The 20,548-nt window shown below is 41.3% G+C and overlaps 2 protein-coding genes across 19 annotated transcripts in view; one reads left to right on the plus strand and one right to left on the minus strand.

Annotated features, from left to right (window-relative positions):
• The window catches only part of FREM1 (FRAS1 related extracellular matrix 1), a gene marked incomplete at its 5' end in the record, with an annotated part of 715,053 nt that overhangs the window by 613,358 nt on the left and 81,147 nt on the right, over positions 1 to 20,548 (minus strand). The window lies entirely within an intron of this gene.
• The window catches only part of MPDZ (multiple PDZ domain crumbs cell polarity complex component), a 122,705-nt gene that overhangs the window by 56,813 nt on the left and 45,344 nt on the right, over positions 1 to 20,548 (plus strand). For 8 of the 14 annotated variants that reach the window (XM_080987632.1, XM_080987624.1, XM_080987634.1 and 5 more), the window contains 9 exons: positions 2,780 to 3,046; positions 4,616 to 4,739; positions 6,125 to 6,323; positions 8,363 to 8,404; positions 11,626 to 11,730; positions 13,019 to 13,111; positions 15,110 to 15,287; positions 16,839 to 16,949; positions 17,874 to 17,957. In XM_080987632.1, coding sequence (XP_080843758.1) covers positions 2,780 to 3,046; positions 4,616 to 4,739; positions 6,125 to 6,323; positions 8,363 to 8,404; positions 11,626 to 11,730; positions 13,019 to 13,111; positions 15,110 to 15,287; positions 16,839 to 16,949; positions 17,874 to 17,957 — 1,203 coding nt within the window. The remainder of the gene's footprint in view (positions 1 to 2,779; positions 3,047 to 4,615; positions 4,740 to 6,124; positions 6,324 to 8,362; positions 8,405 to 11,625; positions 11,731 to 13,018; positions 13,112 to 15,109; positions 15,288 to 16,838; positions 16,950 to 17,873; positions 17,958 to 20,548) is intronic. The other 6 variants (XM_080987633.1, XM_080987637.1, XM_080987626.1 and 3 more) reach the window with 3 other exon arrangements.

Below are 20,548 nucleotides of genomic sequence, written 5' to 3' on the forward strand. Positions count from 1 at the left end.
TGGGATATTTTCAAAAAGGTTAACGTAGAGTAATGAACTATTGCTCAAAAAATAGCATTTCCATCATATAAGACACTGTTCACTTTCTCCGTATCTTTAATCGTAGTCAGTTAGTTACTATATCCCTTTAGTAAATGTGATGTCGCAGTTAGGCTAAAATTAAATCAACAGCAAAATAGAATCAACATGTTGACATTCAATTTAACCATAAATAGCAATATATTTTAAAAATGATTTGATCCCATACCCAATCCTGTTCTTTAGCATGATGGCATCTTTTACATTTTCTTCCCCATGTTAGGATTTTTCTCCCTTCCATTTCTTGGCAACCTGTTAATTTTTTTCGCCTAAGCTTGAATAATTTCCTGTGTTTTTTTTAATACTCATGGTAGTTCTGGCATCATCATTGTCGGTGATGTCGATCCGTTTTCTTGGTTGGTTTGCAGTGTATATTCCTGAAAAAAGGAGTTGCTCATCTTTCACACCTGAGGTTCACCAGCTGGCTGTATCCCTTCTGGAATGTATTTCAGTCTTACTGGCCATGGGGCCGACAGCCGGAGTTTATCTCATAATGGAATTTCCTAATCCACAACAGAATGTACCTTTGCTGTGCCAATGAGACAGATTGCATTGTTTAACTTGGTAATTGTTACTTAAAGGGATTAGACAGAGAGCATGCTGGGAAATGTACGTTCTGCAACACATCTGGTCTTACAGAAGACATCACATTGGTGTTCCCAAAGACTCTCTTTCTGTCTCTGTCTCTTCTTTTACATCTACCAGATGCAATCCTATATATGTCTTCTCAGAAGTAAGTCCTGTTGAGTTCAATGGGGCTTACTCCCAGGTAAGTCCTTATAAGACTGCAACCCGAGAGTAAAATGCTAACATTAAAGCTTGGTAGCAATTCATGTTTCATTTTGCCCAGATAAAAATAGCCACACAGAAAGCAATGCAATATACCATTTCAACTGAGCCAGCGACCTCTCTTCACACAGGGAGAGGTAATAATAATAATAATTATTATTATTATTATTATTATTATTATTATTATTATTATTTATTATTTATACTTCTCCCATCTGACTGAGTTTCCCCAGCCACTCTGGGCGGCTCCCAACAAAATATTAAAATACCTTTCTAGAAGCAGAGGGACATGTGAAGTAGGGAATATCCACCTAAGAGACATTTTTGTCCTTAAAAGAGCACAGGAAGCCCACACATGCGGACCTCAAAATCATAGATCTAAAGTTTGGAATACAGGCAGTTGTAACTCCAAATGACAGACACATTGGAGTTTCAGTACAGTCATTATTTTGAAGAGGGGGAAAAGTTCATCTCAAATTTTACATGTTTTGGAGCCTTTCTTCACACTTGCAGAATGAAGCTTTTTGGGTAATTTATCTTAGATACAGTAGTTTGAGAGGAACATTAAAGCACTGATGGGTTAAGAAACGAGCAGGGCATTAACTCCCTTGTTGACAGACGTGCATTCAAATAATGCTCCATTAGGAGCGGAGTCGTAGGGTTCTATCAAAAGCAGCACCAGTGAAATTACGCTTTTGCAGTGGCAGATCGGGTCCACTTCCTGGTGGGGCCGGGTTGTGGTCTGACCACCTAGCCACTTCTCTCAGCATCAGGGTGGTATGGCATCCTGTCTCATGCTGGGGGAGACCCCGGCCACATCAGGTTGCCAGGTGGCTAATCAGGTCACTTGGGGGTGTGGCCTGGGACAATTTATGCCTCAGCGTGACTCTGTGGCTTCCTCTTCTGTTTCCTCTCCCTCCTCCCCGCCCCCCAGTCTTCTCTGGAGGGTCGTCCAACTCCAGCTGATTTTGAGGATGTGTGGAGGGCTGCAGGTGAGGAGGGAAAGCTCTGTCTTGCTTGCACAGGTCTGTTGTGCTAGTGGAGACGGAAGAGTGGCTATTGCCCTAGATTTTTAACTATATACATGTTCAGAACAGTAGGTGCTGTTCAGGAATGCTGATGCTGTCTGAAATGTCTCATGGTCTTTATGAGATTGTCAGTGCAGTTTGGTATCATGTCTACTTGAAAATGTGCTGCCCTGAGCTTACTCCCAGGAAACTGGATAGTAAGGTTGTATCCTTAGGGTGGTATTCAACTATGTTTACTCGGAGTAGATGCATTGAAATTAATGACCACGGCAAAGTTAGGTCTATGAATTTCAGTAGGTCTATTTGGAGGAAAATCTGGTTGAATACCCTTGGGTGCTCTTGCCTGGAAGCAAGCCCCACTGAATACAGTGAGATATACTTCTGAGTAAACATGTGTCGGTTTTGCTCTGATGGGCTGTAATTCTATGCACACTTACTTGGGGGTAGGTCTCACGGAACTGTGTGAGACTTAACTTCTGAGTAGACAAGCAGAGATTTTAGTTCTATCTTGGTGATTGGAAAAGCATTTAGTCTTTGCTGAATTCACTTTCAAGAGATGGGTAGAACAATAACATTGTTATTGTTTAGTTGTTTAGTCATGTCTGACTCTTCGTGACCCCATGGACCAGAGCACACCAGGCACTCCTGTCTTCCACTACCTCCCGGAGTTTTGTCAAATTCATGTTGGTAGCTTCGAGAACACTGTCCAACCATCTCGTCCTCTGTCATCCCCTTCTCCTTGTTCCCCACCATCTTTTCCAACATCAAGATCCTTTCCAGGAAGTCTTCTCTTCTCAAACAATAATATACCAAGCTGTTATTCAAAAAGAAAACCTCTAAAAGTCAAATAAATTTTTTAAATCTTCTTCTTTTTTTAATAATAGGCTGTTTGCAAAGAAAGTTCAAATGCCTCAGTTGGTTACCATTTACCGGACCAAAACCTGTACACCATGGATCTAATGCAAAGGGGAGCAGAGAGCAGATCTTCTGCTGATGTATGTGTGGAACAGTCTACTGGGAGCACAAGAAAAGATCCAGTAACACATTCTCCTAAGAAACAAGCTGAACATGAAAGCACAGGAACTTGGACAGCTGAAGCCTCACACAATGCAAATTTAACTTCTAGATTGAACCCTGATGCTACTGGGAAAGTAAGTGTTTCATTGCATATGTCTGTGCAGTAATGCCAGTATTTCCAGGGATCACAAAACGGAACTGATAGCCTTCCGGATATTACTTTGCTTACAAACTCCCTTAATAACTCTGCCAGCCTTGATAGCCCGGTTGAATTGTGGAATAAAGTGTGTTCTCCTTCATGGAGAGCACGTGTTATGGTGGGGGCCCCCAGGACACTCCAAAGTTGTGGGGCGGGCTAATTGACCGTTGGCCACTGATGCGATTGGGCTTCCCTTGTTGTTGGGAAGAAGTTAATGTTGCCATTTGTTGATTGACAGCCAGAAATGCTAAAACTCCTTGCACGAGGCTAGGGCTTCCTCTTTTCGCCCCGTGCATCGGATTGCTCGTCCCCCTTCCCTATATTTAGGGTTGTTCGCATTGACCTTGCTATTCCTGTCATGGGGTCGTCTGCTCTTGGGGCAGGGGCCTGGTAGGAATTTTGTCCATCTGGCTGATTGGCTGGGGCCATTTGGGTTTTGCCTACTGCGTAGCAAATCGTCACAACTTGTAAGGTTGCAAATCGTCACAACTTGTAAGGTTGCAAATCGTCACAACTTGTAAGGTTGCTCTTGGCTGCATTTGGGGAGGGCTGAGGGCAGGTTCCCTGCTCTGTCGCTACCCCCAAGTATATTCCCCTTTTCTGACTTTCACAGGCATACGGAATGTCAGTCTGTCCCCCACGGTGGGGGCAGATAGTCACAACCAATGCCTAAGCAACCGCTTACATGTTTGTATTTTAATAAGGTTCTGGTCAAAATTATGCCAAAAACCTTAAACAAAAAATTGGTGTGATGTGTGTGTTATTGGGGTGGCCCTGGGGACCTCGACACGCAACAGGCTCCCCTTGCAACATGGTATATCTCCCAGGGGTCCTTCCGGCAGTGCAGGTTCCTCTTGTTCAGGGAGCACCAAAGACAACTGAAGTGGCTGGCTTTGTTGTAAAGATGGCAATTTTTGTGATCAATTTATGGCCTAGGCCTGCTTCAAAGGGTTGTGCTACTACTATCAGCGTAGCACCGTTCTGTGAAACTGTTCTGAGCGATAGTAAGTAAGGGCTAAGTTTGCAGAGAGCTCCAAAGTGAAAGGGTGCAGGCATACAAAGGGTTTTTCTCTCTCTCGTTCTTCTAGGTCAGGCTGATTTGCAGCACAAGCACGCAGCAGGAGCTTGTTCTTGGACAGAGCAGGAAGACTTTGGCATAAAATCAGGCTTATATTCCTGCCTACCTCTCCAGCACTCTGCTGCTGCTGCTTGCGCTGAAGGAGATAGTTTGCTTTATTTTCTTGCTTTGCTGCCAAGGAACTTGCATAAATGCTGATGTTTTAGCAGTAAACCATCGCGTTACTTCTTTTTTATCCTTTTAGCTCAGTCATATTAATTTGAAGGGAAACAAGAGTTCTGTAAGCAAATTAGGAATTACACATTTTCTTATTACGTGAATGCCTAGCAGATTGGAAACCATCTGTAATTGGCAAATCACACGGAATCCAATAATGCTCTCCAGTTACTTGTCTCTATAAACTGACACTGTTTTTCTTCTTATCAGGATCATGTACTCTTGATGGAAAATAACAGCTTAACACATGCTGGGAGGTATTCTGCAACCCTAAATACAAACAAAAACAAGTTTGAGAAGATGATTACTATTGCAAAAGGCAATTCAAGTTTAGGTAGTGTATCTGCATCACCTTTTCTGCCGTTGTTGTAATCTCTGCCTACTTGCTCCCCAAATAGAACTGTGAAATGGTATGAAAAATAACAACAGACAAACCCATTGAGAGTGTGGCTGCTGTGTAGGCAATCTGCAACTTCTCAGGTCCATGGTGCTGTCTCCAGGAATATGTTTTTCCCAGGAGAGTAGTAAGATATTTCAACACAGGTGTTTTGTTTTGTTTTGCTAATTGGATGGAATTCCTTCTATTGTTTTGCTCACGATATGGCATGAGATTTAATGTGAGTCAGTAATATCAAACCAACCTACGTAATTCTAGTAATTAGTAGTGAGATGGGAAACATATGGCCTTTAAGGTATTTTTGGCTTTCAGCTCCCATCATCCCTAGTTGTGAGAAATTATGGGAAACGTGTTCCAACAAGATCTTTCCAAAGCGTTTGACATTGGGCTATTGGAATTAGTTAATAGAATTTATTCCTTGCATCTTTTAGCTAATACTTCAGCTAAGAGTTGTTGCAACCATGACACTGAATAAAGCCTCACAAGACTGTCTAATCTTCTTCAGAGGATGAACGAACAACAGCACATTGAGACTGCAGTCCTATATATACTGTTACTTGGAAGCAAATCCCGTTTATTTAAAATATTTATATCCTGCCCTTCATTACAAGATTTCCCTGTGGGGAACAATAAAACTCATTCTGAAACCACAAAGCCATTAAACAGATGCAAGAGTGGGTCAGATTGCAATTAGCATCAGTTATAAAACTATAGAGCAACATCTATAAAAATCTCAAGCTGAGCACTTAACAGTTTCCAAATGCTTGAGTAAATAACTATATCTTGATCTGATGCCGAACTGAGAGGTGATGGGTATTCCACAACTGGGGCACAACCCCAGTGAAGCTTCTCAAGCCCTTGCATAGTGTATAACTCCTGGAAGCTGGACCATTTAAATCAAGGGGACTTCATTCTGAATAGGATTACACTGTAAAAATAGCCATTCCTCAATGTTTCAGTGTGATGTTCAGAATGCAGTTTGTGCTAGACAGCTGCCAAGAAACAGAAGTTATGGTCACGCTCACAGCTTTGCATAAATGTAAATATCAGCATCTTGCTCAGAATGATTCTGTTAAAAGTGCCTTATCTTAATATTATCAAATTTCACATGTGGTTTTATTTTATATTTTGGGTGGGTGGGGAGGTTGTAGGTGGTGGTTTGCTTCTATGGATGCATATCTGCTATCAGCAAAAATGCCTATGTATAAGGTTTAGGTTGACTGTTCTTTGGGGTCTTCTCATAGGCTGGAATTTGCTACCGTATTACCTGTAATATTGGCTGCAAATTTATCTTCTTTATTTTCTTCTACTTCTCCTTTAAGGGATGACAGTAAGTTCCAATAAAGATGGCTCTGGAATGATAGTCCGCAGCATTATCCATGGGGGCTCCATAAGTCGCGATGGGCGCATTGGTGTTGGGGACTGCATTCTGTCTGTCAATGAGGAACCTACCACTAATTTAACCAACGCACAGGCACGAGCTATGCTGCGGAGACATTCCCTCGTTGGACCAGATATAAAGTATGTAGAGTCAATTGGTGCAAGAACAATGTCTGGTGTATTTATTTATTTATTATCTTTAAAAATAGTCTTGAAGGACATCACATTCCACACTTACCTTGAAGTTATGTTCCAAATTCAGGATTTAAATGGCTAGAACAGGCACCCCCAAACTCGGCCCTCCAGATATTTTGGGACTACAATTCCCATCATCCCTGACCACTGGTCCTGTTAGCTAGGGATGATGGGAGTTGTAGTCCCAAAACAACTGGAGGGCCGAGTTTGGGGATGCCTGGGCTAGAAAACAACTCAAAATTGCCAGTGTGAGTCCAGGAAGAAAATGCAAGATTGTGATTCTCAGCACGGCCTGCTCTCACCCAAGTTTACAGCTTTTAATGAGCATCCTTAAGATTTAAATCTGATTTAAATCTGCCAGTCCTCCCTTTACTCCCACTCTGGGATCCCTTCAGATTCAACCTGTTAGGTGGGTTTGACATAAACATTTTATGTTCTCTTGCATCAGATTGCATCAGATCAGCATCAGATTGCCTTCCTTGGGCAAGAAGGGCTCCTTTTTTCACTAGTACACTTGCTGGTTTTCCTTCACCCTCGCAAGGCAGCAAGTGTCCCAGCCCCCCCCCCCCTTTTCACACAAACAGATTCCTCCAGCTTCTAGCAGATGCAAGCATGTTCCCATGGGACCCAAGTTATGCAATGTCTTTTTGAGTGGAGAGAGCTGTGCCCCGTTATATTGTGCTGTGTGACTGCATGCTTGGCGCAAGAAGAGTCTCTCAGCTCCTTGCTCTTTGATGGGGAGAAAACGTGGATTGCACACCTCCTGCGACTGAAGACCTTTGCTCAGGAAGATAAACTAGGGAAAATGCTGGAATTTTTATAAGGGAAGTCTACTCTCTGTTTGCCAAAGATTCTTTTCTTTGAGAAAAATCTCGGTAGTGAAAAAGTGGCTAATTACAGAAACTATGACACATGGCATTAAGACAGAAGAATAATGTTTTAAAGTATAACTCTCAGTACATCTTTGACAAATATCAGGAAAGCAGTTTCTCTTGTGCCTACATTTGTATTTCACACATGTACACTTAGAGGCAGGGTAGCTTGTTACTTGAAAGAGGCACAAAAATCTAAAGCCTAGAAATAAAATACACTGAGTTGAAATAGTTTGCCGCCTGCTTACTCTTTGAAGACAACAGCAACAGGTGCATTATCTTTACTGCATATTAGGTGTTCAGAGACAAGATACTTTCAGGTAACCCAGGTCATTTACAAGAAACTGGTGTAACCCGTAACTTCCTGGACCTATTAGTGGTATCTTGGTCATTTGCTTAAATTCCATGTATGTAGTAAACGGTAAATGACCCCTGGATGGTTAAGTCCAGTCAATGGCGGAAGGTAAATACACGTTGTAGGCCCTTTATGAATAGAAAAAATCCTCTTTACACATTGAGGTGAGCACAACTTGCTTCCTAATAAGGGTCCTTAGCTTTCTATCCTATCCAATCAGAAGCAGACCAAAAGTTCAGTTCCTCTGGGCATGCCTGTCTTATCTATCATCTATCTATCTATCTATCTATCTATCTATCTATCTATCTATCCAAACATGTACATTTTTTTCTAAGCAGACAAGCAGATGTGTAGCCTCACTTCTCACTCCACCTTACAATTTCTGTAATAATATCTAGGGCTTTGCTTTTTAGCAGCAGTCATAACAGCTGCTTGTAACATCTGCCAGATAATTACCAAGCTGATTCAGAATTCACCTGCCTTCACCGAACGTGTGGAGATGAATCAAGGAAATAAAAGATTGATTGCGGTTCCATTTTTCATGCTTGTTAATAATCACCGCTATACACTCCCAATAAAGAGCAGATGCTTTCTGTTGGGAGGTGTGGATAGAATGGAGGTGGAAAGGGGAGAAGAGGAGAGAGAATAGGAGTGCACACTTTTAATGGCGCGTGTGCGCATCTTGCATTCAGCACAAGTCACTGACATTTGTTAACACCATTGTAAAAAGATGCTGCGTCGTATGCTTCACATTCTAGATCTTCTCCAACACCTGCTGATGATCAGGCCCCCTTTTATGTGTGAGTATCGGTGATTTAAAAGCTCATTATAGCTCTGTGTTGCAACTTGTCTGTTAAACCATTCATGCTTTCATAACACCCAAAGTAGCTGGGATATATCCAGATATAGGTACAGCATTATGTACGCAGACTTACATGGCTGCCTTCATCCAATTAGTCTGTTACTAGAATCGACAAGTTGATTCATTACCCAATTACATTACAGTATACTGGCATTTTTGGAGGTATTTAATAAAGATAACTTTTTTTTTTGTCTTCTTAAATAGCACAGTAAAATAAGATATTGGCGGGGGGGATTCATCTTCAAATGGGAGAGGTCCATTTATGAGAGGGAGTTTGATTGTTCACATGTTTCCTTTACTAGACAAGTCAACCTGCCAACTGACAAGTATTAACCAGTGGCACGGGGCAGAGTATTTTTCTGGACTAAAACAGAAGACACGTTTCATCCTATGCTTAAAAAGTTAAACATGCATATATTTACTCACATAGTTTCATGGAGGGGGGGGTTAAGTGTTATTTATCCTCTTTTCAACCCCTGGATAGCTGCATTGGTACAGGCAACCCCTGTTTTCGGTGCGACAGATATGTGTGCAATCGCACACATGTGCACAGGGTAGAACCTGGAATTGACATGGAAACGTCATAAAATATGTCACTCAAGGTGCGAAACGGGTGGGGCAGTGGCAGAACGGGGGTTTGAATTGCACACGATTTCACACAAGCGTGCAATGACTCGGAACGCAACCTCTGTGCAAATTGGAGTTTGCCTGTACTGCTTTTAGTTTCAGCAGCCTACATTCCACTTTGCCCGGTCAGGACTCAGGTATAGGATTTTGCTTTCTGAAAAACAATGATGCTTTTCTAGTCATCTGTGACACAGCTTCATCTGGGATTCCCAGTGCATCCTTGTTCCTCTCCTTGTGATGATGTATTGGCAGGGAAATACAGAATCATTGCTCGGAGTCTTTCCTATTCTGATAGGCATAGAGAGCAGTTTGATACATGCAATATGCAGCATAATTCAGTTCATGTGCATTCAGAAGTTAAGTCCCTTTGAATTCAGTAGGGCATACTCCTAGGTAATTGTGTATATAGGATTACAGTCATAATGGCCTGGTTTTGCAAAGCACACTTCAGGAATTGTCATAGCACAGGACTGTGCTCCTTCTCACTGCATTTATGCATTCAATCTGATTATATATTGTGGCTTTTCAGCGTTGCTATACAACTGTGTATCGCAGCACTAGTAAAGATACCTGAACACTCTTTCCCAAGGTGCTAGTTACTGATACAATCATGGATGTACTGATATCTGGATTAATCTCACTGTCATATTTTCTGTGATACTAATGTTTTACTCTCTCCACTGTGTGACCAAAAGACTTTAGTTGCCAAGCCTGTTGACTGTATTGTAAATTGTCCTGAATGTGATCACAGATTTCTTTATTTGGTATATTTCTTATCATAGTATGTACAGAAGGCTTTTTTTGTCTGGCTATAGAATCAAGCATGCAGTTGATTCCTTTTAGTATTGCATGCTGCCTCATGTTTACACCCCTGTCCTCTGACTTTATTTAGCGCAGGATATGATTCATTCATTTGTTTATTTTTGCTTACTTTCTGAGTGCCGAGCTGATGTGTAGTCAGTTTAGTCCTTTCCAGCTTCAGTTTTTCAGCCTTTCCTGCCAATTATGGAATCTAAAGTGGATGGGCTTGTGAGCCATCTCTCCTTTTATCGTTTCCTTCTTCCTAAATTGTCTTTCAACCAAAAAGAATGCTGTACAACTACCCAATTCTACTCTCATTTTCCATCTAATCTGAAGATTTGAAGTTGTGACATCTCCTGGAAATTTTTTGTTGAATGTATGAATGAAGTTTCCCCTGTTGTGGAGGGTAATGTTCTTATCTCTCTATATAGTGCTAGATTTTTTATTTATTTATCCATGTGATTTATTTATTAATGTGATACCATTTTCATCTCTAACGTTACCATAGCTTTATTCACTTTCCCCCCTAGTTACAATCATGTGTTTTGTTGCATTTAACAGTTTAAAAGAATCATGTTACCCCCATAAATACCACCATCTCTCGAGACTTTCTGACCACTACTACTTATTTCTCTCTAAAATGAACACTTTAAAGGGATAACCTTCAGAATAACAAGGCGGCATTTTAGCCAGAATGGATGTCTGCAAACGGCAGGGATAATTTCATCGCAGTCAAGTTGATATGGTTGATTTATTGATTGGCAGTGGGGAACAGTAATGAGGCATAAGGAATTTTTGGTGGTTTTTTTTTTAAAAAATCAAATTTCCATATTTATGATTGTCTTTGTGAAGCACCCAAGTTGATGTACAAGGAATAAAGCAAAAACAAGCCAATTATGAATATTCCAAAAATTAAAATGACAAAAAACCTCAGCAGCATTAGCCGCTTTCATCCTTCCTGTTGTGTGTGCAGAACCTTCTTGGAGAGACTGCTCTACAATTGTGGTGTCATTGCTAAGACTATCCTGCTTTGAGTTCCAAACCACCTAATCTCAGAGGAAAGAAAATGGTACCCAGAGGAAAGATATATCAGTTGATATGAAAGGGGATGTGTGTAGCTAGTGGCAGTTTTTCACTAGTAGAAACTGCTTCCAATCATGCAAGGCAACACAGTTTTCAAACTCCTACCATTGCACACACAAAGATGTGCTAAAGCCCTCTGTGCCTCATTCCCTGCGGTTCCAGAGAACCTTCCAACCTTCAGGAGCAGTTTCTTTTTAGCAGACTGGGGTGGGCTGCAGTACTTAGGGAGAATTAGAGAGTACTGTGAGAGGAAGTGCTTTTCTCCAACACAAAACTATTATTGGTGGCAACCCAGAGAGAAGCAGCTCCTGAAAGTAAACACTGGATCCACGTGTTTCTGTCACCACACCTCTGATTATTAACTGTCATGCTTTTAGCATTTTCACCAGTTTTAGAGCCCAGCATGTATCATTCATTCTTATTTCTAGGTCATCCAATAAGAAGAACGGTTCTGAGTCATGGCCTAGATCTTGGTATCGTGCTCTTGTTTTGAATTGTTGCATACCCCATTAATTCAAAGAGAGACTTTTGGCTCAAGAACCAAGTAGTGTGGCTGGAGAAAGCCTTAAAATCTTGACTGCTTGTTACTGAGCTATTCCTCAGACACCTGCAGCATTGTAGGTTTTATTTTTATGTTTCATATTGCAGCATTACCTATGTGCCAGCAGAGCAGTTTGAAGAGTACCAGGCCAGCTTAGGGCAGCAGCTAGAAGGAAGAATGCCACTAGATGTTTTTCCTTCGCATGTTGTCAGGTAATCTACTACACCATATTGCTATAATCCTCTCCTTTACCTCTGTTTACACATACATATGCTAATAGCATGAAAATTCTACCTCCATGCTTGCCGAAGCAAAACACTTTAACTAAAAAATGATAGGCAAATGTCTGGCATCTGTTTACTCTAGACGATAATATGGTGGTTGTGGTTTTTTTAAAGCACAGACAAAGAAATACTCGGTCTAGCCAATGATTTGTTTCAGAAAAGTTGTTCACCATTGTGCAAAGATTTTGACTTGTACATTGTGCAAAGATTTTGGCCTGTACTAAACCAGAGTTACTGGTGTGGGCTTCATGGGGAACTGTTCTTGATATAAGCCAGGATTGTCACAGCGAAGGCAGAGCATGATGGGAGGAGGGATCAGCCCCAACACTAATTTACAGCATAATAAATCATAGTCGTCCCCCCAAAGAGAAATTAACAGTTAATTGACTAGTGGTCATTCTGCCTTCCTTTTCCCCACCCCCATTCTTAACCTCCGCCAGTGACTTTTCCTACAAATGAGAATAGGATTATTCCAGAGGAATTGTGAAATTGCAAGAAGGACTTATGATATTTAGCAATATGTTCACAGTTTGTATTTGGGTTGGCATAAGCTATGAATGGATACCAGTTTTGAATGAAATTGTCAATGTGACTTTGTGAACCGTCTTGTCCAACTGGTAATGCCTTCAAATGGAAGGCTGTTGTGTGTCATGGAGTGCTATTCTGGAATACCAGGGATGTGAGGAGGGGGAGGAGTCCATATGTAGATATAAAATACTACCTGCAGTTTTTGGATCTTGATTGATATACAGAATATAGAATCACCCCCCATTTCCTATACATTTCTTATCCTTCTTCCTATTCTTGTGCCCTTGTTATTGTCTTTGTTGTATTTTTATTTTCTCAGTTTGCTTGCAAGGTTGTTGGTTTTTTTTATCTCCACCCCCCAAAAGCCCCAAGATTTCAAAAAACAATGTAACTGGAAATTGTATCCATTTCTAGTCTGCTTGACTGGGGAAAGTGCTTTAGATTGTTTGATTTTTTAAAAAATGTGGAGCAAGGCTATAAATCCTAGATTGTATTCGGTTAAGTTATATTCTGAGTAGACCCACTGAAATGGATGGCCTCGAGTTAGTCACACCCATTAATTTCAATGGGTCTACACTGAGTAGAATTAACTTTGGTTACGACCCTCTGTCTTCAATACTTCAGGATGATGAGAGATGCTATTTGTAGGTTACTAAAGCATGCTGTACATGCCCTTGTTTATTACCAGAGAAATTCCAGAACTACCAGAACGGGAAGAAGGTGAAGGAGAAGAAAGTGAACTTCAGAATGCAGGCTACAGTAACTGGAACCAACCAAGGAGGTATGTGTGTTTCTGCTACTCAGATAACTCTTTTAGCAGTTTATTTTGGTGCAGTGTCCAGTTTCTCACATTTTATTGATTTGGGGGCACAGCCAGAATGCCTGGATAACTGGAAATCAAGATAAATTGAAATCTTAGTTAATTCATAAGGCATGTTTACCAAATCTTCACCGTGATCAACTCTTGCCCGGAAACCTATGTCTCACCTATGGAAATACGTGTGGATCCAGAATTGGCCTCCACAGTCTCTTACGGACTCATTGTTAAGACTGTGTTCATGGAAGACAATCTTACTTGTCTACAAGTGATTGCCAAACAAAGAAGACATGGACATGGAATTTGGGTCATTTGGACAGTTTCCTTTCTTGTGCAGTTTATTGAATTGTAGCCAGGAGAACTGGGAGTGCTTCTAACCATGGTTAGAAATTTTAGTTGGTGCCAACTGTAATAATTATGTATGAATGACCGCCATACTTAGGATTGTTTCCAACACACCACTCGTGCAGTGGGACCCCCCCCCCCATTCCTTTCATCTCCTCATTCACCACCAGAATCTGCTACAGAGTGTCCTCAAACCTTCTGGAGCAGATTTTGAAGGTGCTTCAGGGACTGCAAGGAAGAGGACAGGAGTGGAAAGGTTTCATTGCATAAGCAGAAGTCTGTTGTGTAAGTTGAATGGCATTGCTGGATGCAGCCCTCGGCTTTGGAATCAAAAAGGCTTCCTACAAATTGAAAGGAGCAAAGGAGAAATCCTCAGACAAGGTGGGAGGAGATCTGGAGCTGCAGAGGTGTGCCTGATCATCATCACAGGCAGGCAGGCAGAATTACATCTGTGCTTGACCTCTTGAATTCCTAGATTGGTCTTTGACAGTTCTCCACAGAGCTCTTAACTTGTGTAATATTAGCAGTGCCAGATTTACATATACACTAAGCAAGATATAGCTTAGGACCCCACTCTCTTGGGGCCCCCCAAAAAAATTAAATGAAAAAAACACCTGGATGTACATTTCCAAAATATAAGATAAAAAACAAATAAAATAAAACCTACATACAGCAACAGTGTTTTGTGTTGTGTATGGACCTAATAGGTCCATAAATTACCATATAGCATATATTCAACATAAAAAACAGCAACAATATGTTGTTGACAAATGATAGCTGGACATATAAAGGGCCCCATTACCTTCAGTAGCTTTAGGGCCTCATCAAGCCTAAATCCGGCCCTGTTACCACCTGCCATCACTGACACCATAGGAGGAAGAGGAGGCAGCAATCAGGCACCCATTTGTCTCCCCTGGGAGTAACCACTGTGTGAGCACAATTCTATATCGTGCTGTCATTTTAAGCCCTTGTGAAGCTTTTCTTTGTGTGCTTCCTCCATGTGAAGTCCAGAGGGTGGCAGCATGAGAGTGGGCCTTCTCTGTAGTGGCTCCCCATTTGTGGAATGCTCTCCCCAAGGAGGTTTGCCTGGTGCCTTCATTATATATTTGTATATATTTTGCCAGGCAAAAATGTTCCTTTTCAACCAGGCCTTTAGCTGTTTTATTGTGTTGGTTTAATTATTTGCTGTGTTTTATCTTGCATTTTATTCTGTGAACCACCCTGGGATCTTTTTATGAAGGCCGATACATTAAAAAATTAAGAAAGAAGGAAAGAAAGAAAAAGAAACTGTTGTTGTTACTTAAATCTTAGTAAGGTTGCGTGAGACATGCCTATTTAATTTCAGCCCTGTTGTTACAAGAAACAAAAGCCCAGCTCTCTCCTTGATGATTGCATTGTGAAGCGCTTGAATGAACAGTTTCTGATTTTGCCCATATTTGTTTTCCTGTTTAATGAAATATTCTCCCCTTGACTCAAAATGGCACAATCCTAAATAGCAACCGAAAGTGACAAAGAGTCTCTTCAGCCCTAAGTTCAAGCACGCTGAGATGCAATTTGTAAAAGTCGCAGACCTGTAATGTAGATGCGCTGCATTTCTTAACGTATTTATAATTATAGGGTTGAACTCTGGAGAGAACCCAGCAAGTCACTGGGAATCAGCATTGTCGGTGGACGAGGAATGGGAAGCCGACTGAGCAGCGGCGAAGTCATGAGAGGAATCTTCATCAAACACATTCTTGAAGACAGCCCTGCTGGCAAAAACGGAACCTTGAAAACAGGAGATAGAATAGTGGAGGTAGTAGATCGCCCTCCACTTTCCCACAGTTAAAGCCCCCAACCTCCTTACACACATTTAATGGGATTGCTGGTTGTTCTAAGAAGATTGACTTCCAGAAGTAGAATGCATGTTGTAAACAGCTTCTGGCATGACTGAACTAGATCTGTAGGGCTCAATTGGTAGAGCATGAGACTCTTAATCTCAGGTCATGAGTTTGAGTCTCCACGTCGAGCAAAAGATTCATGCATTGCAAGGCGTTAAGCTAGATGGCTCTGGTGATCGCTTCTCTATGATTCTATGAAATGATTTCTATTACTATTGCACGTTTGAATTAAGTATTTTGTTCTGGTACCCGTGGTTTGTGTCCTGTGTCACCATGGTTTCCACCTCTGGAAGTTTACAAACTCTAATGGTTGCCCATCTCTCCGTGCTTTATAGTGGATGGTTTAATTCTCAGTCAACTCATAAGAACTAAAGTGGTAAAGAGAGCTCTTCCCATGAGACTTCTAATGTCAAAATTGCAACTAACCACTAGCATGCTGTACCTTGGCTTCCAGCTTCAATAGTGACTGAAAACCCAAATTAACTTACTAACACTAATATTATAACCTCATTTTCTGCGGGTGCCAAAACAGCCTTTGGATCCTTGTCTTAGACATCTGCACAAGTGGAAGCCCCCTTTCAGGAAGTGCTAAGTCTTAGCCTTCTTGGAAAGACTGCATTTTGCAGCTCTTGAGGGAGTCTAAATGGCAGTGTCTCAACTTTTCCCTTCCTTCCCCCTCCCTTTAAAATGAACATTGTACTTTATACGCATGTTAATTGAGCCTTGCAGCAATTCAATGAAGCATGTAAACACAATCTTGCTTTGGAAATACGATTTTAAAATTTTTATTTGCAGAAGCCTTTTAGAAATTCTGTTCGCTGCTTTCAAATTACCCATCCTGAGACTTCTCTCTCTTTTTTTTTAAAAAAAGAAATAAGTACACATTAAATTGACATACACAGGTGGTTTGTCTGCTGTGGACTGATAATACATTGAATTTGAGGCTGGATCTATACACATTAAAAAAACGTGTTGCAGAAAAATGCGTTATAAAACCTGTTAATGTAAAACCCCACTAGCGATAGATCACAGCTCTGCAACGCCATCTGGTGTCACATGTTTATAATGCAGTTATAATGATATAGTTGATGAGTGTATCTGAGTCCTGAGTTTTCTCAATGATTCACATACATTTGTCTCAATATCCTGTAAGGTAGGTCAGGATTATTGCCCTCATATTGCGAAAGACGGTACTCAGGCTTGGATAAAGTGCTTTGCTTAAGGTTAAAGCTCATGACTGGAACAAGATTTGAACTACGGGCTCCTCATTTGCAGCTCGGTCTCCTTAACACTGCACTATCCTGAAGGCCTGATGTCAGAAAGGACTGCCCCTAGTTTTTTGCTTGTTTGCTTGTTACGTTTTCACCATGGCAAAGAGAAGTCAAATACATTTTCTAGAAGTTGCTGCATTATTATTTTTCTAGCTGCATGTACCATTGTGTTAAGCTTAGGCCTTACGATTTCAGGTGGACGGAATTAACCTCAGAGATGCAAGCCATGAACAAGCTGTGGAAGCCATACGAAGAGCAGGCAATCCAGTAGTCTTTATGGTACAAAGCATTATAAACAGACCAAGGGTAAGCATATGAACTGTGAAAGAAAGATTTGCAGAACCAAAATATGCAGGGAGAAATTAAACATCCAAGGCTGTGTTATTTTGGGGAGGACATTTCCACAAAGCTAAGGGCAGGATTCTTAGTGTTGCAATTAGCACACACACACACACACATGCAAACTAAACAAAAAAACAATCCTTGAAAACCTACTTTAGAATGGATTTGTAAGACAGTGCAGGTTTCTGGATCAAAGCGAGTGGCAACCAAAAATATAAATGTACATTTCATTAGGCATCCATCGTGGAAAAGTTCTAAGACAGGGTTTCCCAAACTTGGATCTGCAGCTGTTTTTTGACTACAACTTCCCTAGCTAGCAAGACCAGTGGTTGAGGATGCTGGGGATTGTAGTTCAAAAGCAGCTGGAGGCCCAAGTTTGAGAAATGCTGTTCTAACAGCTCTTCCACACCAAGCAGTAGTTGAGATTATGAGACTGGGCATTCAGTTCAGCTGAGACCCTCCTGCCCCACAGCACCTGTGTATATCCCATCTTGATTACATGCTCGTCAAACATGGCAGCTGGAGACAGCTGTGGGTTGTGCATGGCCTGCACAATCTGCATGGGGCAGAATAGTTGCAAACACCCATTGCACCCAAATGCCCCTTTTCGTTTCAACGCTTGTAAAGCATTAACCGCTTGTAAAGCATTAAGCAGGAGGGATGGAAACTTCCTGTGCAGATGAACCGTTCAAGTATGCAGAGGGACCTGTTTCGTTTTGCTTCACTTCACACTTTCAGGAACTTGCGCTGCATGGGCGACACAAACACCTGCAAAATAGTTTTAATATAGTAGCTTGCATTGTTTGTAATGACACTTCCTCCTTGTAGATTTGCTGTAAGCTGCATGTCTTGATTTACAAGCTGTTTCACAAACTTTTTGTTTCCCAGCCAGAATCTCTCTATAGCTCTGTATCGTCCTCTGCTCCCAGCGGGCAGAAACCTAATAATCCATTTTACCGCCAGTCGTCGCAGGTAAAGTCGCATGGAGTAGCTTTGCAGAATATTGGTGATTGTGTGCAAGAAGCTATTTGAGGCTTGTGCATTTGCTGTGGCATGGACAAAAGCAGCGCTTCTAGTTTGTGCTCTTCGTTTGAAAACCGTTGTGTTTTTAGAGCAAGATCCTATAAGGGGATTTCCATTCTTTGGTCACAGACAGTCATCCACAGAACTAACCGGGTCCTATAATGAGAGTTACCTTTTAATACAGCTTTGTTAAGAAAAAAAAAGTATCCAGCAATTTAACACGTTCCACCAGTGCATGTTGTGGGTGGGAAATGGCTAAGTGTTACCTAGGGGATATGAATGATTACTGTGACCAGTTATATATATTGGTTTGAAACAACTCTTAACTTGCTTGTTTAATAAGTTAAGTATTTCGTTGTGCATTTCCCCCCTGTAACTTATTTGCAAAGGATGGGAGTCACGTTGACAAGCCTTTTCAGATTCTGCTTACCACTATGTTTTTATCAATATTTAAAGTATATACCGTACTTTTCCGTGTATAAGACTAGGTTTTTTTACTTTAAAATTATGTGAAAAACTGTGGGTCTTCTTATACACGGATAGTGAAGGGTAGGGATATTCTTAAAATAGGGGGTGTCTTCTACATGAGGGCATCTTATACACGGAAAAATATGGTAATTTATTGTCTGTTGATGTAATATTTTTGCCTTGTTAATTGTAACAGTGGCAACAGAATTCGTAAGTATCCTTGTACATTCTGATCCTGTCCATTTTTATTTGAAAGTAAGTCCCATTGAGTTGAGTGGAATTTACTTCCAAATAAGCAGGCATAGGATTTGGTAGGAGATTGGGAATGCCCCATGGGCTTTGGGGCTTTCATTATCTGTTGCCCTTATGTTGTGCGCGCCTTCTTCATCACATCTTGCATGGAGATTCCCCCTTGTTTTCAGTGTCTGAGCTAACGATGACATAGGACCAGGGTGGATTTGATTTAAATCATGATTTAAATCACTAGTCAGTAAGAGTTGATTTAAATCTTTTCTTTTTTTCACAGAAAGACTCATTCTAGCTGGTATAATCTTAATATTTACAACCAGATGAAGGTTTTATTTTTGGAATAATCATTTTTCAGAGCAGTTTTTACAGTTACCTATATCAGAAATTACTGATTTGGTTTTACTATTAGAAATATGTAGACAGATAATTATGGAATTATTGTGAGGTTTGATAAGTTAACTGTTTATATTTGGTCAACTTCTCTGCTGTACTTTATTGGAAGGAGAAAAACAATCATTTCCTTCATAACAATTTAAACAATTTATTTAACTAAAACAATAACATTATAGAATATGTATCCATGTTTGTTAACTAATGTGGTTAAACTTTTTAAAAAAAACACACAAAAAAAACTTAGACTGAGTTTTAGCACACATGAAAAACTTAAAACAAATCCTTATTTCCTGATGAATAGCCTTTAGACTATAATGTATCTTAAATAGAAAACTATATTTAAAAAGGTTTTTCCTCCAAAGGCATTTTACTTTAAAAATCCGATTTAAATTGCATTGATTTTTTATTCACCCTGCATAGGACAACATCTATAGCGGTGCTAATCATGGTTATGTAAGACCACAGCTTCCAACCTACTTCTAACTATGGCTGAAAACTGTGGTTTGGTGGTAACCATGAGGTCTTCCTCCTAATCCCTTATCCACCAGGCAGCTTTGTGCCTGGCATATGTTTATATTGTTTTCAAGCTACCTATGCTAGATCACAGCTAGTGCTGTGGTTGCACCAAGAGGCAAACCCCTCCACTGCACTAATTTAAATTATGGATGCGTGCATCTGCTTTTCTAATTTGGACTTGCAATGATAATGAAGGGATATTTGGAACAATCTTGGTGGAGTCCTGTTCCTTTTCGAGGTTCTTAAAACTACGGAGAGGTCTCGTGCATAAAGGATGGTACAAACACGCATGCAGGTGCAACACTCGACAACCTTATTTATCAGTGATTCTCAGCTGGAATGTGTGAATTGCCATTGAAACGCATTGTGTCTGAAATGCTTTGCAATCACTCTGTGGTATTTGATCCATGACCACCATTTTCACACATGGATTTGATCAGGGGTCAGCAAACTTTTTTGGGGAGGGCGCCAGTTCACCATCCCCCAGACCTAGTGGCTGCGGACTGCGGAGGGGGCTTCTCTCTCCCCCCCCTCTCCCCCAGCCCCTCCCCTCCCCCTGCCTACCTCCGCCGCTGCTCTGCCTGCGGTTGGGAGCCGGCAGTGGTGACCGTGCCTCTCCTTTTCGGGCCAGCTTTCCTGGGTGCCAGGCACAGGGCCAACAGGCACGTCAAGCTCCAGCCCATGGGGAGAGGCTGGCGGACGGGTGGCGACGCTTCCTATCAAAGCCCAGCCCCCTTCCTCCGCAGGGTGGGGAGAAGCCAGGAAGAGGGAGGGAGGAGGGAGGAGATGCCACCACGGTGAGGGAGAGAGGGGGAAAACCACAAAAAAATCGCTCCTGAAAACAAAGAAAAGAAATGGCGATCGCACCGATCCAAGTGGTGGTTGCAGAACCATTTGCGGGCCGGATCCAGAGG

Source organism: Podarcis pityusensis (assembly GCF_964106645.2).
Source record: "Podarcis pityusensis genome assembly, chromosome: 17".
Classification (NCBI taxonomy): Eukaryota; Metazoa; Chordata; class Lepidosauria; order Squamata; family Lacertidae; genus Podarcis; species Podarcis pityusensis.